General features: G+C 33.0%; 1 protein-coding gene across 7 annotated transcripts in view; it reads left to right on the forward strand.

The window, feature by feature from the left end:
- The window catches only part of LOC130895974 (protein sidekick), a 585707-nt gene that overhangs the window by 495044 nt on the left and 74229 nt on the right, over positions 1-16434 (forward strand). For 4 of the 7 annotated variants that reach the window (XM_057803673.1, XM_057803674.1, XM_057803677.1 and 1 more), the window contains exons 6-8: positions 1002-1156; positions 2649-2776; positions 12656-12775. In XM_057803673.1, the coding sequence (XP_057659656.1) occupies positions 1002-1156; positions 2649-2776; positions 12656-12775 (403 nt within the window). Of the gene's footprint in view, positions 1-1001; positions 1157-2648; positions 2777-6394; positions 6491-12655; positions 12776-16434 lie in introns of all 7 variants that reach the window. The other 3 variants (XM_057803672.1, XM_057803671.1, XM_057803675.1) reach the window with 1 other exon arrangement.

Here is a 16434-nt window from a genome sequence, read left to right on the forward strand (position 1 = left end):
ATTGTTGATTTGTTTCTGGATCGTAGAAATGTACTTAAGTCTCATCCACACTAACAATTCGGCTTAAGAAGTCTACTAACCCGATAGTTCTACCCTTGCACGCTTTTGGTCAACATTCAAACATTTGGGGATCCATTTTGCAGTAATTTTTCTCATATCCAAATTGACGTGAACTATATGCGATGGACGCATTCGTATGAAATATCCATTGCGTCAAATATCCGTTTTAGCCCAATTCGACGGTCTGATAAAATCATGTCATGAACCGCATCGATATTTTCGGGGACTGACACAGAAACTGGCCTTCCTAATCGTTCATCATCTTCAATGGAAAATTTACCTCTTTTGAAGCTTGCAGTCCAATTTTTCACGGTCGCATATGAAGGACATTGATCACCAAGAGTATTGCTTACTACCTCTTGACCCTTTTAAATACAGGTACTTGATGATGGCTGGATACTCCAATTTTTCGATTTTCACAATTTCGGTTGACATTTTTTTTCTTTTAATTTATTGTGTAACTCTGATTTACGTTTATGATATCAAACTTTACACTGACACTTCTAATAAGTTATTGTTCGTTGCTATGGTAACGCAATATTTTGTTTATGCCTGGAACTGGCCTAGGCTAACTAGATATTAATACATCCCCGTATTCATCTATGGACAGTATTCATCCGTGGACAGTATTCATCCGTGAATTAAAGCTTATTATTGTAACATTCACGGCTGAAATTAGAGACACGGATAAAGCTTCATTTGGCTCATTTTTTTTAAAATGTTCGTGTATCTATGGTTGAAATTAGAGTCATGGATTTTTCCATGGAAGGTGCCAATAGCCACTTCGAAAGTTTTGATAAGATGACGAAGATGAGACAAATGCTACTATAATAATATATTCAACATATTTATTTATCAGTCCTCGTATTTTGAAATTTGGATGATGTATGAGTGGTTTACATTGAAATTCCAACATTTTTTAGAAAAAGAGTTATTTTTAGGTATTGGAAAAACCTAGGTTTTTATCTTCTGCTAAACCGGAAACGTTGGGTGAATATTCGGCATCGCTTAGTTTGCCTTGTGACGTTTTGGGTATACCTAAACCAAATATTACATGGTATAAGAATTCCGAAGAGTTGGATCTTAGTGATAAAAGGTAAGACATCTTTTTTGGTGAACATATTCTTATTGATACTAATTTATATTGTTTGCTTCGTTTCGTTAGTTGTTTGTTTGTGACTGAATTCGCAATATCGAGAAACAATTTTGATATATTTACTCGAAAAACTTCTAAATGGATGTACTCGTACTTTTTTATTTTTTTTCATTTCAATATCATATTTTGATTGAAAAAGCTAAGTTAGATGCCAAAAATTAATTAAAATAAACATTGTAATTTTTCAAAATGAATATTTATTGTACAAATACATATTGAGATTTGATATTAAGCCTTTTACTTTCGATACTTGGTATATTTCATATATTTAGGATTAATTTTACATAGATACCTTTCTTTTGTACCAATTTACATCAATTTTCTTTTGACTGTGCTGAAAATACAATCGTGAGCAAAATAATCGTCTCAGAAGAGACCCATACAATTACAGAAGGTTCAAATGTCGCCCGATACACATTTCAGTTAACAGCAAAAAGGAATTCTACCCGAAAATGGACATAACAAGTGATAAAGCTGCTCAAGAAATCATCCTATTGTGACAAGTCCAAAATCAGCGAGAAATTAAGAACTTTCATTCAAGTCGCGGTTCCGGAAGAAAAAGGTGCACACCTGAGAAAAATGGGCGATTAATTTTCAGCAAATCGCTGACAAATCGGAGGCCCGTCACTGATGTTCGAGTCAGACAAGAGTTCAGAGAATCGCGAGGAGTGGCTGTGAGTGATTGGACAGTCAGAAGAAAAGGCAGCTAATCTTGAGCCAAAAAGACCAGCTACTAATTCCAAACTAAACCCAGCTCAGCGAGCAGTCCATCTAGGATTTGCCAAAAAACCTTAATTGGACTGATGAACAATGGAGCTCCGTTCTATTCTCTGTCAAAAACAGAGTGTGCATGCGTGCGATAGAAGAATAATCTACAGAAGATTCGCGCGGTATTGCATAAAATTAAACGTGGCTTTTGCTGGAGATTCATGAATGGTTTGTCCGGGTATTTCAATGGAACAACAGAGAGACTTATTCGATCCATCAATATTTTGACAAATTTAAGCTTATATATAGTTTTATAAGCAACACATACAACCAATTTTAAAGTTAAAACCAGTTGCTTTGAGATGCTAAAATCAGAAAAATAATGGAAGCTGCTAGAGACTTGATCACGAGCATGCGACATACGCAAAGGCACATTTTTCATCAAAGAAGTACTCTAATACATCGAATCACAGCTAATGACAGCAGTCAAGTCTCGAAAAAAAATTGCTTTAACTCCTACTAATCCTTATCAATATTGACGCTAAAATTATTCGCAATTTATGAATTTTTTGCTCGCCAGTGTACTTTAAAAACTGTTGTAGCTATTGATTTTGTTCAAATCTAAATCAAATAATTACGTATATATAAAAATAATTTATACATCAGTTTAGATTCTCACTGTATAATAATATTAAAAACAATATTTTTTTTTTTTTTTTTTTAGATATGAAGTGCAAGAAGACAATTCTTTATTAATTAAAAAATTGTTGATTAATGATAACGGAATGTATCAGTGTTTCGCACGGAATGAAGCTGGTGAAAGCTCTTTATCAAGTTGGCTCAAAGTTAAAAGTAAGTTGAATTAATTCGTTAAAATTAAGTTTTAGTCAACCTTTCAACTACTGATCCCTTAATTCTATAAAAATAAATACCCGTATTGATAATATGAACCTCAACACAACTCTTCTTTTTCATGAATTACGCAGGTCAACAAAAAACTTTTGTTTGAAAACTTTTTTTATTTTAATAGCTGATCTTTTCGTAGCTCTCTTTCATATGTAAAGAATGACCGACAGGTACAGAAGCATACACGTTACCGACGATCACGAGGTTATTGTTGCCGGCAACGTAGCGTATGCTATTATAATGCAGTTTTTATTTATAAGTTACATATAAATAAAACATTTTTCTATATATAAGAATAAAGTGAATAAACCTTTTATAGGTTAAATTCTTACATTAATCCATAATTTCATTCCATAATCACATTAAATATATAAAGTATAATAAACTCGAATTATCTTGAGAAATAAGTTATATTTCAATCTTACTTACATTAAAATGATCCAGGCAACAAAAACCACAAAAACAAAACAAAACTTTTAAACCATTTCTGTTGTATTTTTAAATTTCTTGTCATCTTAAAAAAAAAACTTTAACAGGTTTTGAGTCATGGCGTTTTTCACATCCTGGCACAAAACACGATTCAAATACCATTTTTCAGATTAATCAAAGTTTAATAATAACACTTATTATTTTAGAATACATGTCGTATTTACTTTGTATTATATGTTCAGTGTTTATTTTACACCTATGGCGGGCTTACTGAAAAGTTTAAACTACCTAAAAAAATTTTGAATTTTCAATAATTTTTTCTTCTATAAATATTGATCAATGAAATTATAAAAGAAGTTTTATATGAACTATCCAAAACTTTAAGATTAGAAATCGCTGGTGGGTAGTCAATCAATTTAAAGTGCGATTCGTGATTCTAACGAGTGATTTTTTTCTTGTGTCATTGTCAATCTTGTTCAGTTTGGTCTATGATTTAATCATGAATCGAATAACGCTTGAAAATTATTGATTTTTATTATCAAAATTCTTGCTCGATTAAGAGAGTGCATCGCACACTTTTGAATGTCCGGGCAGTTTGGTCGGCTTACAGAGAGAACTATTTGGAAGCTTGTGACTAAATTTCGAACCCAGTTTACAATATTGATCATTAAACCACTATCACGCAAACTTACAGTGACAACCGAAGAAAATATGGCGGTTGTATCTGCCAGTGACCATGAAATGTTGATTTCCCGGCGTTTGTGGCAATTGGGCCTCTGTTACTCCACTACGTGGAAAGGATTTGGATTTAGAACCTTATAATATATGTCTGGTGCAAGAATTTAAGCCACACGATCTTCCACAACGTCTAACATTTGGTGAATGGGCGCTGGCAAAGTTGGAGGGAGATCCACTTTTTTATCGAAAAATTATGTTCAGTGACAAAGCTCATTTCTGGTTGAATGGATAAGTCAACAAGCAAAATTGTCGCATCTGTGTGATTTAACGCCTTTGGACTATTTCTTGTGGGGCCATGCTAAGGTTAATGTATATAGGGAAAAACCAGAAACGATTGACGCACTGGAAGCCAATATTGAAGCATTTGCATCAAATCATCTTCAAACATTAAATTATTCTGATCGTTCTATCGATTCCAATTAAGATTTCATCAAATTTTTCAAATTTTAAAAAATCACTGATTAATCATGGCGATCTCCGAATTGTAAGAAAGTGCTTTGTTCCAATGGAAAAGCGCTTAATTTTTCTCCAAATGCGGTCGCTCATTGAAATCTGCCGCCCTAGGCTACGACCTACTCAGCCTGCTGGTAAATCCACCACTGCTGTTCAGACAACCCTTGTACATCCCAATTTTTAGATATTTAGTTTTAAAAACATAATATATAGAGAGATAGATAAATATGTTAATTGTATTCTTAGGATTTGTATTAAAAATATTGAACTTTTACTTATAGTACAATCTGCATTCTTTGTTTGTAAATTTCACATTACAATTGAAATTAGACAATGTAGATAAAGTCGTTGCAGATTGAATCGATTTTATTCATCAATGTAATCTCCTTCAGAGAATTCCTAATTTCTCGATGCCGTGCTTGTAGAAGGATTTGTCTTTTGCCTCGAGGTAGGCTTCAGTTTCGGCAATTGCTTTTTCATTTAAGCTGAATTTCTTACCGGCGAACATTTTTTTAAGATCATCGAATAGCCAGTTGTCAGTGGGAGGCAGATATGGATTATACGTTGGATGAGGAAATGTAATTCGTCCAGTTTAACTATTGTTTCCATTGACTTGTGAATAGGAGCATTGTATTGGTTAAACAGTGATTTCTTATTCGACACATGAGGCCGTTTTTCCTTGATTTTTGCACTCAAATGATCTAACATTTCATATAATCATCGCTATTGATTGTCTCTCCCTTTTAATACTGAAGCCATAACCTCCCCAACTGACTGTTGTGCCTTTGGAAGTGGTCCATAGGTTGCAATCCATTCAGATGATGATTGTTTTGATTCCAAAGTGAAGTGATAGATATTTCATCCATCGACGAATATCGACGCAAAACATCTAATTTATTACGTGTAGACATGTTTGTTGTTTTTGATCGAATGTGAGTAAACGCGGCACCCACATTCAAAGAAACTTTCTAATTGCGGACTTTTTTGATGTTTTTTGGAGTAATCACCTCAATAAGAAGATCAGAACATTCACAATCATCGGTGTGTCGGTGTCTGTACATTCAGCAAACCAATAACAAATTGTTCTTTTCGATTGATCAGAGTCCAGATAACACTTATATAGTATTTTTTTCGCCAAGAAGCGATGAAAAAATAACACAAGAAATTGGTTTTAAAATAACGAAAGCAGCTTCACTTAAATGGCTGTCTCTTTTTCTGACGGATCGAAATGTCATAAGTCATATGGATTTGACAATGGCAGCGTTATCTTTGTGTCACACATAAGTCACACGACTTATTGAGTTTGGGTACTAAAATCGCATAGATATAGGGGTAAAAATGTCCGGTTTTATTCACATTCTAGTTCGATTTTTCTCCATCACTTTCCACATTTCTCCAGTGAAAATATATTCAATTTGAAGGTAGTAATAGTTTCCTTACAAACTTTTTCATTTCCGCTCTATTAACTTGTAGTTGCGTTCCACATAGAACTTCATAACATAATCCTATCTGTATGATTTCGATTTTTTTGTATTGTTGTATATTTTCATCAATATTTTGTTTGTTATTTCTGTTTGAAGTTTCACCGAAGCGAATCATGTTACAACTTGAAATTATTAGTTTTTAAAACTTTCCGTATACTTCGTTACTTGAAATCACCAAACTTCTTAGACCAATCATAAATCAAAGTTGGTGTATTCGCGAGAATAGCAAATGATTTTGATTTGTGATATGTCAAAGAGTGTGAAAATTTTGATTAAATAGTATATACAGTTATTAATGTAACTATTAAGTTTTAGTAGAAAATAATTTCAAAGAACTTCCAATTTCTATATAATCTTTATTTGATCAAAAACAATTATACACAACAATGAAAAGGAAGATTGTGTTTTATATAATAGTCTGTACAATTCTAAACAGTTTTTCCTCTCTTTAATGATACAGAACTAAGGAAAATACGGAGTTTAGCGGCTAAAATAGTGAGATTAAGGAGTTCCGGGGAACGCCATAGCAAAAAGACTTTTCGTTATATCGCCCCATGTAAGATTTGCTCTTCAAAAATTTTGGAATGCAAATTTTTTACTCTCTATATATATTTTACACAGTAGATTGATTTGTTTACTTCCTACAAATCTAGTTGCACAATTTTTTAGTAGTTTTTTTTTGTACGGAATGGTTTTATTTTGTATAAACTTAGATTAGAATATTTGTTTTGTTAAAATGATTTTATAATTGTGTGGTTTTGAATTGAGCATGCTTTTTGATATAATTAGCTTTACTTTTTGTACACGTCACATCGGAAATTTTATTAAATATCTTCAGTTGTCTTCCAATCATACCATAATATTTTATAAGGTTTCTGACTGAATTTACAAAGTAATAACAGTTTCACCAACTTTGTAAAAGTTGAAACGAGTGCAGTCCCAGAACACGTGTTGTTCTTCACCCCCGGAATAATACGAACACTCTGCAGAGTCCGTAGAGCGGAGTCTTCATGATTTAAAGCAAATAAACATTTTTTTATCATGTAGACGTTGATGTTATAGTGAATTTGATTTAAGTAAGTTTGAATAATTTGGGTTCATTTCAAGCTGAAACTCACATAAATTTAAATAATAAAACCTTTGGTAATTATCTATATTTTTTGTTAAAATTTTAGTATATTATAAAAAAATTACGCTGAACAAGGGTATATATATATATATATATATATATATATATATATATATATATATATATATATATATATAGGGCGAGGAAATCATCCCTTCAGGTACTTTTTTGCGTTTAAAGAGTCAAATAATTGTAATGATTTTTCAGTGATTATAATATTTAAATTAATCGTTGAAACCTAACCTAACCTACATACTTCTCTACAAAATGAAATCCAATGACAAGCAGGGGTTGCTGTTATCGAAAACTCTTCCATGATTTTTTCTTGACGAGGTGGTCGACAATAAAGAAAATAAGCGAAGTCGTCAAAATTTATCATTCTTTTAAAAACTATCAAAAAAACTAATTTTGAAACAGAAGAGACCTAAAATCAAGAACATTTTGATGCATATATATATATATATATATATATATATATATATATATATATATATATTCTTGTTCAGCATAATTTTCTCTCTAACATACTAAAATTTTAACGAAATCGGAGGTGTGTAACCTAATCTAGATAATTACCAAACCTTGTATTCATACATAAATATTACCATTAAATCTAAAACAAAAAAATTTTTCCTTAAGCTGATTAAAATTAAAAATAATAAAAAATATATTGTTAAAAACTGAAGCGTTATATAGAAAATAATCTTGAAAATCAAAACAAACAAAAACATCAATTTTTCTCAAGTAATATATGAAATATGAAAAAATTTGAAACTTTATTTTCTTGTATGAAAAGCTTTAAAACCATTTTTATTACAAAGTGAAAGTGAAACAAAGCCTAACTCTACATTTTCGGCAATTGACTGTTATCTGCCCTACTTGGCAGTTTCTATATCTCTCTTTTGAATCGAAATATGGCATATGCCCCAGCTGATCATATCTAAACATATCTTGGATTGATGTGGTTGCTTGATTTGGGTTAAGAAGTATGGGGTAGCGAGAGCTAGGTCTGCCTTTTTAGAGGCGACGGTACAAAAGAAGCTCTTCAGCTACTTGCACTCTAAAATCTTTCAAAGTAATTTTTGAGAAAGGGTGGTCTCTTTCATAAAGTAACCAAGCATTATTTACTACTATATCCACAATTTTTGTGAATATATTTGAATACTAACGACGGAATTTAAAGTCAGCAATCAACCGATCCATCATTGTCTCATCCTTTGACACTTCTGGAGCTTGTGGTCCATTCTCAAAACGTTCTTCAACGTATACATCTAAAAGTTTGCTCGCTGCTGTAATACATCTTCATCCTCCAAATTTTCTCCATTTTCTTCCTCATCTCCAAGTAATGAAAGAAGTAAAATTTGTGCTCTAAAAAAACATCAAAATGAGGTTGAGAAGACAAAAATGCTAACAAATTCCTAAATAAAATTAGAACCAAAAGAATAAATTTTGAATTTAGCTAAAATAAATTTGATTTTTTCAATTATAAAAATGATACGTAAATTTACTATAGTTATTGAAGTAATGATTTTTTTTTTCTCCTAAATCATAAGTAATGCTCAAACCATCAGCCCAAACGTAATTTTCTAGATCAATATCAATTGAATTGATTCAGTTTTTCTTCAAAACAAATGTTTATATCTCAATACAGGTGAATAATAATTTTAAAAAGCTAAATTCAAATGATAAATAATAGTAAATTGACTGAGAACTTACACAACCGGAGGTCGATGCCATTTCTTTGGATGAGGCTGATTTCACTGTTCCAATTTGCAAAATAAACAAACTTTCACACCAAGTGTGTGTTGGAAACTGATGGAGGTTGCTGTACAAGTCATAAAGAGACGATACGGTAGATAATGGAACTAAAATAAAGGCGCTAAATTTAAAGGGCGAGTCAGTCAATCTTCTTCGTTGGTATGGAGATTTCTTGACTCCAGAGAGTATTTCAATTTGCAGCATTCCAAAAATAAATCCGTCTTCAGACACTGCCTGTAAACTAGCTGTTGAGGATCCCAAGTAGCATCGGAAGTGATATAACTGATGCCGGAACTTAGACGAAGGGGCTGTCACGCGAACACCACCAATTGTACAACTTTGTTGTGAAGTAGTCCACTCCATAATATTCATAAACAGTGGGAATCACGTTTAATTAAATTTGAAAAGTAACTTTACGATTTAAAAAGTTCAAGTGGTGATCGAAATGTTATTTTGACTTAATCCAATCAGTTGTAAGTGTATTTAACTTTCCAGCGAAAAAGGTTGTAACGATTCCAGACTGTGTTTCTAGATTATAACTGCAAAGTGATTTTGAAAATGAAGTGATAGTAAAAGTTGCGTTCCAGTCACTTTTCTAGAAACTTCTAATTTAAGTCACTTGTTAGGAGCAGATACTGATGACCCTTACGTTTTTACCATTCGAAAGAAATGATTTTCATGACTGATATAAAATTAACTTCACTACAAAGTTATTATTACCATCAATATTTACTATATTGATTATTTTACATTAACATCCAACCATTCTGGGGAGTTAATTAAGGGCGAACTTTTCAATTTCACGAACGTTTGTTTTGGTCTGTTAGTTAATTTAAAAAATTAAGTACCATACCATGGATAATATAATTTTTCAATAAACTTGACATGTTTTCCACAATGTTAATTAAAATAATCACAAAAAAGTCGAATTTTTACATCTTCTTTTTTCTATAATAGATGTATGACTTGTTGCTTCTTTGATATATTTTCTCATCCTGGCTCTAGGTTGTCACTCCACCTATTTCGTGTTCCAATTGGAGATTTATCACTTGCTATTTTTACCAGTCTGTCATTCGACTTATATGTTGGTTTTAATGTTTTGTACGCTGCGATACACATTCTTTAATCTTATCTACGTCTGATCTTTCTACTTGTTTTTAGGTCTAATATTGTGTCTCCCGAGATCTCTATGTAGTATTCACTATTGATTGTCTCTCCCTTTTGGAGATAGTCGATAGATAATATACTATGTGCATTCCAAAATACTGAATGGACATTTCGCACATAGTTCATCGGCTGCAGCCCACTCAGATGGTCATCGTTTTGATTCAGGAGTGAAATAATGGATCCATGTTTCACCCATTGTCACATATCAACGCAAAAAATCTGATTATTATATTACCTGTAAACATGGCCAACGTTTTTGGAAAATTCACCATCATCGATGTCTATACGACCACGTTTAAATTGTTCAAGATCCGCCATTACTGTCATCTTGTTCACTTGCGCTCCAGTCTCTTTGCTCCTCTTGCTATGTTTGTTTTTATAAATAGTTATACGAGTTGCTTCCAAGTTTTTAACCCATGATTTAATCAAATTTACACTTTAATACTGATCGATATTATGTAATTGCTAATAGAAGCCGACTAATGATGTAACAATCATTGTTTCACATAAAACGCTCGTTGGTCTTCCGTGAAATCGATTGTGACTAAATTTCTAATTTCCAATTCCAATTTTCACAATGGTGAATTATGAGCTACTCGTACTCAATAAAACTCTTAAGGAATTATTTTAGAAATACTCATTTTTATAAACCTTGAAATATAATTAAATTACTATTCCTATCCAGGGAGTTTCAAATAAGGTCATCGCGTTTAAAAAAATTGCCTTTAAAAACAATTCGATTAAGAGATTGAATAATCTTGGAGGCTGTTGTATATTTCAAATCAAACATACGAGTATAACGAATTTTTTGATTGATTCATCAATATCTCTTATCGGTTTATTTTGGAACCAACTTCACATATCAAACCTCGAGTATATCAAATAAGAGATGTTTTATTTTTGATGCCTCTGCCCTTGTTTCATATGTATATAAATTTATAGATCTGATTTTTGCTTTATAAAGTTGTGCCTTTGTTTCTTGTGTTACGTAAGTGTTTGTTTCGCCAAACTACGTTCTGAAGACATTCCACGACCTTATTTGTTCTAGCTACTTGTCCTCTTACCTCGTCTTTTACCACTTCATAATTGGTTGGTACTTGAATTCCATTCTCTGTTGTTATGGGTACCCAAAATTAACGCAAGATTTTCATTACATTGAAAACACAATTTTTAGTCTTTTGATTGTGATCTAGGGGGCTTATCACCGAAAGAGAGTGATTACACGACCTGGAAATGTCTTAAGCTTTAATTGAAATATTTCATAGGCTGTATGGCATGTGTTATCGTTTTGTTGAAACCACATATCTGAGATATCAATGTATGATCCAATTATACATCCAGCCCAAACTGTACACCAAATAGTGAGATGTGGTAGATGTATTTGTGTTTTGATAATTACATGTGGGTTCTTAGAACCCCAAAAGCGACACTTTTGGTGATTAACGAACCCATCAAAGTGGAAATGTGCTTCGTCGTTTAGGATGTCTTTGCTCGAAAGATTATCATCCAGTTGATGATGCTTGATAATCTCCCGGAATTTTTAATGAATCTCTTCAGAGTTGACGAAGTTGAAACATTATTCTGATCATATTTTGTATGAAATTTCCGAACTCGGGCCGCCGAACATTCATTGTTTTTGGAATAACCCTAAACTGTCAGCTGTCGATTTGTTTTTTAGGGGTGTCAATACTTTACTGCATAAATGGCGGCAAATTTAAATCTTGTGTTAATATTGGAGCCTCCATCGTTTTTACGTTTAATAATCTTCGAAGACCATCTTCATTTTCGGGATATATCATGGGGTCATCGGAATAGCGTTGGATTTATACATCAAATTTGATAATTCAGTTCTTCTAATAATAAAATTGTTATTTTTTTAATGACTGGAAAAGTCTCGTTTAACGAACAAGTGGATATGTTATTGCTGTTAGGTTTTTGTGAAGGAAACTGTAGAAAAATTGTGGAAGAATATCTGGGGAGGTTTCCTAATTGCGTGGTTCCTCAAAGAGAAAAACGTGCTTGAAAAATAGGAAATTTTACAGTGTTATATGAAGAGGGCACGGTCCAATAAATTGCAATTCCTAATAAAAATTTACCACCTAACATCATCAGGAAACATTACGTTGTTTCATTTTTGCTTATTTATGTAGCTTTTATTACATATTTATCACCTAAAAAATTCCTTCCGTTGAGTTGGGATCTGTCTGTTGCTTATTACAAAAATTTTAGCCTCAAACTGTTACAGTTGCTATAGAGCAAAGTTCTAATTATACTACTAATTGAAAATATTCCTTGAGGGCAACATTTTCAAACTCCACTTTTTCTACATATACCAAACTCGATATACACATTCATAGTCGCTGAAAAAAAGCGTACAATTTTCTTTCAAGGATTTAGGACGGTGGCGGTTACAGTGCTCAACGGCCTAATGAGTTGATTAAAATATCAATTTTCTATATATCTTTGTACTTTTTTTGAAACCACTTTAACGTAATTTTATTCAGTCTTTTCCCAATTATATTTTTTTGAAAGGCATGTGTAATGATATAGTAGTTTATAATTTCTGCTATATCACTGAACATGATTTTTTATTTTGAACACCATTTTTTGTTAATCAGTTTAGCTTTTTTATTAGCAAGAAACAATTAAAAATTGATCATATTCCAGCTTCTCAACCTATAATGGAATTTGGACCTACGAATATAACTGTTCTCGATGGTAAGGACGCAACTCTCACGTGTAGAGCTGTTGGAGCTCCCATTCCAAACACTACGTGGGTACACAATGGTAAGCAATCACTTAGATTAGTATTGTAGCAGTTAAATTTAACCAAATACCAAAAATATTACAAAATTCTTTTTTTTTCATAATAACGTTGGTATTGATTCGTTATTTTATTGAAATTAATCGACGAATTTAAACTATGATGTTTCACTTGAATAATTTACCTCCAATCATAAAATGAATGCTATTAACTACCTAAGCTTTTCCTGCTGTTAAATTGTGCTCGGAGTAAATAGTTAGACATTCGATTTGCCATAGAAATATTTATCTTCAACTTCTGTAGGTTGTAGTGCTCGGGAAAGACGTGGTAGCTGTCTCCAGAGGCTTGCACTTGTCTAAAGAAAAAATCCCGATTAATTAACGTCCTGGACGTCTACGAACTCGGTGCTTGTGAGCCACGTCTGTCCGTAGATCTCGAAAAAACAGCGCTATAAGCAGGGTTATGTCGAACAGATCCGAAGAGCATTTGTCGTGATTTACTGTAGTTACATCGATAAAAGGCAGGTCGGTTGTCTAAGTTTCTGGTCAACTCTGGATCGCCTATAAATCGACTTGCTCTCTTCTGTATTGAGTCGAGTAAATTCAGGGTATGCTTGGAAGCCTAGCTCCAAATGTGCGAGCAATTTTCTAAAGAACTAGGGCCTTGTAGAGGGTTAGAAGCTATTGCGGGTATAAAGTTTTTGGGTCTTGAAGAGGGTTCCAAGGTTTTGTGAAGTTGCCTTTGCTAAATCGGCCACATGACTATCCCAGTAGCCTGGTTTTTGCTGCATTAAATTCGATCATATTGCTTCCACCCTACGCGAGAATGTTTTCAAGACCGGGATTGATGGTGATGATCTAATGCTGCCTGTGGATTTGGGGGTTAGTCAACTTTATGCCGTGATTTATTTCAACGACGACACCAGTGTGCGAGTAGGTGACAAGATGCATCCTTGGGAAACATCAGGTATGTCCATCAATAGCAAACTGGATGGTTCGGTTTTTGAGAAAGCTATAAAGCCTGTCGATAAGTGAGGACGACAAACCGTACGATCTTAATTAATTTAGAAGATTGGTATGTAAAACTCTGTCAAAAGCCTTCAATATGTTCAGTGCGATAGCTCTGAATTCCCCATATTTCTCTATAGCTTCAGTCCATACGCTGGTTACATAGACCAAGAGATTTCCAGTTGATCTATTTTTACAGAAGCCGTTATTATAGTGGTTGATGATGTTGGCAGACTCAAGATATCTTAAAATTTTATTGATTAACGGCTTAACAAATCATATATAGAGAAACTTATAACAGAGAAAAGGAAAACTATGGTAGCAAACTAGAACACCAGATGATGAAACAACAATACCACACAACGACTAAAACGCGAAATCCAGCGTATCCAGCTGGAAAGCAACCAAACGGTTGAAAAAATCCATTTTACATAACCCACTAATTAGCCAAGAAGTTGGAAGTCGAGCACGAGATAATTAGCAAAAAGCAAATAGAGTCGCGGAAAAAAAAGCCTTCCAGATCAACGAAGGTGAAAAAACACAAGACTGGTAATAACCAGAAACAGGAGGATACAGATTTTATACGTACTTTTCGAAAATAAGTTTCTACGGAAACAAGGACAAACATAGATCCTAAAAAAGTCCCTGGTTTAGAGCTCATCACCAGGGAAATCCTGAAAAAGCTTTCTCGCAAAGCTATAGTCATCTAACATAACCTAACCAACCGTCGAAAGTCATAGAAAATCATCTCACGAAAATGTTCGCGATTTAATTCCATATTTTTACCAAAATGAATAATTGGGATATCAGATTTGACATATTCACATCAGTGTTGTAATATCTCAAAACTTAAGTCGTACACTGTGAAAATCCTGTATCAGTCATTGAACATCCACCCTATTTGCCTGATTTACTCATAAGTAATTTCTGGTCAGTCTTTTACCCAAAGGAACATTTACATTTCACATTGGAGAATGAGACAGATGAAGCAACTCATAACTTTATTGAAACCATTATAAAAGATGAATGAAATTGCAGGTTATCGTCAAGCTTTAGATACTCCGGTAATTTTTGTTCACGGCATTTTATATGGTTCTAATATCTCTTAAAATTATTGTTGAGAGCATTGCTATTCGAAACAATTTCCCGTTCAATAACATTCGATTCATTGTATTATCAATAACTGACGGGTAATAAAATTCTAAATTCTGCTCACTATATTGTGTGCTCTCATAAGTAGTTTACGGTCTTTCCATACTCATAATAACATCAATAATCTCGTTATTGGCAGCCGATAATTAAGGTCCGAGTTTCCACATCAGAGACTGTTCCTTATAGCCCAATCGGATTAGTCATTTAGATTCACGAAAATTCAAGCAGCAAATTTCCTTCGGAATTCATTGGGGGAGGGTTACTGGTAGTCTAAATTCAAAAAGTAGAAGAACCAGACTTGATGCTGCATCCGCCATCTTGATTAGAGGGTTATTTTTTGTCTCTTGAATAACTCGTTTATTTTCAATTTTATGCGAAAAATTGTAATGAACCAAGTTGTTTAAAATTAAATTTTCTACAACTTTGATTGTCATCAATTTTTCGTAGGAACGGTATTTTTCGTTTTATACCTGCGAAGAGGTAGGAGAGAATCGGCTAAACGTTCCGAGCAAACATAATTGAAATACTTTTAAAAGTGTACTGAAAAGAAAAGAAAATTCATGTTTTCAATTGTAAAAATTATACTGGTCGATAAACTGATTATTTACACCCCTCTTTTCCTTTACCCCGAACGTGCGTCCCAAAAATATAGAAAAAATCGGAAACATAATTGTAGCAAATAACATTTTCAACACATCCAATTTACAACAATAATCAACAACAAAAAGACGTAGTGCTCGCTTATTTTTCAGAAAAATCTAAAATCTGGAAAAGTTCTACTTTATGGTCTACATTCTCGATGACTGAAAGTACTCTCGCAATAAAACAAGATGTTTACATCAACAAATATCCAAAACAAAACAAAGGGTACACTGCAAAAAAAATCAAAAACTTTAATTTCAGTGTAATTGAAAAAGTTTTGGATCTTATGCGTTGTTGTGTACGTGGCGGCTGAAATATTACTTTGTTGGACTCGTCTGTTACTCGCCTCGACTCGCTCGTCTCGCAGTTGTCAGACACATCCAACAAAGTAGCACTTTCAGTCTTTGGCATACAAATAATTATTTTTCATACTGTACTGTAAAGTCGACATTACAGTACTAATTTGTGTCCGGAAAATTGCACTTCAAGGTATCCTTGTACTTCACAGTACTCTTGAATTCTCCGCCGTTGTTTACAATGTTACCTTAGTGACATCTGTTAAATTTTTATTTTTTATAATAATAATACGAGAATAATCAAAGGAGCTATTTTTCTGTAAAATTTTCAAATATAACATTTCATATTTTTAATATGATTTTGCTTTTTATTTAAGACCGAAAACAATATGAAAAAAAAACATATTGGCCAATACAGGAATGAATGTGAAATATCCACGCTCGTCAATGCGCGTTACTAGATGATGGTAGTAGGGATTAGTACGGTCCCTCAAGCAGGTATACTTTACTACTATTGTCAGTTCTTTTGTTAGTGAACAGCATTGGGTGGGTACCTACTTTCATTGTTTTTACTGGATACGGAGA

The sequence above is a fragment of the Diorhabda carinulata genome, chromosome 6 (genome assembly GCF_026250575.1).
Source record: "Diorhabda carinulata isolate Delta chromosome 6, icDioCari1.1, whole genome shotgun sequence".
Classification (NCBI taxonomy): domain Eukaryota; kingdom Metazoa; phylum Arthropoda; class Insecta; order Coleoptera; family Chrysomelidae; genus Diorhabda; species Diorhabda carinulata.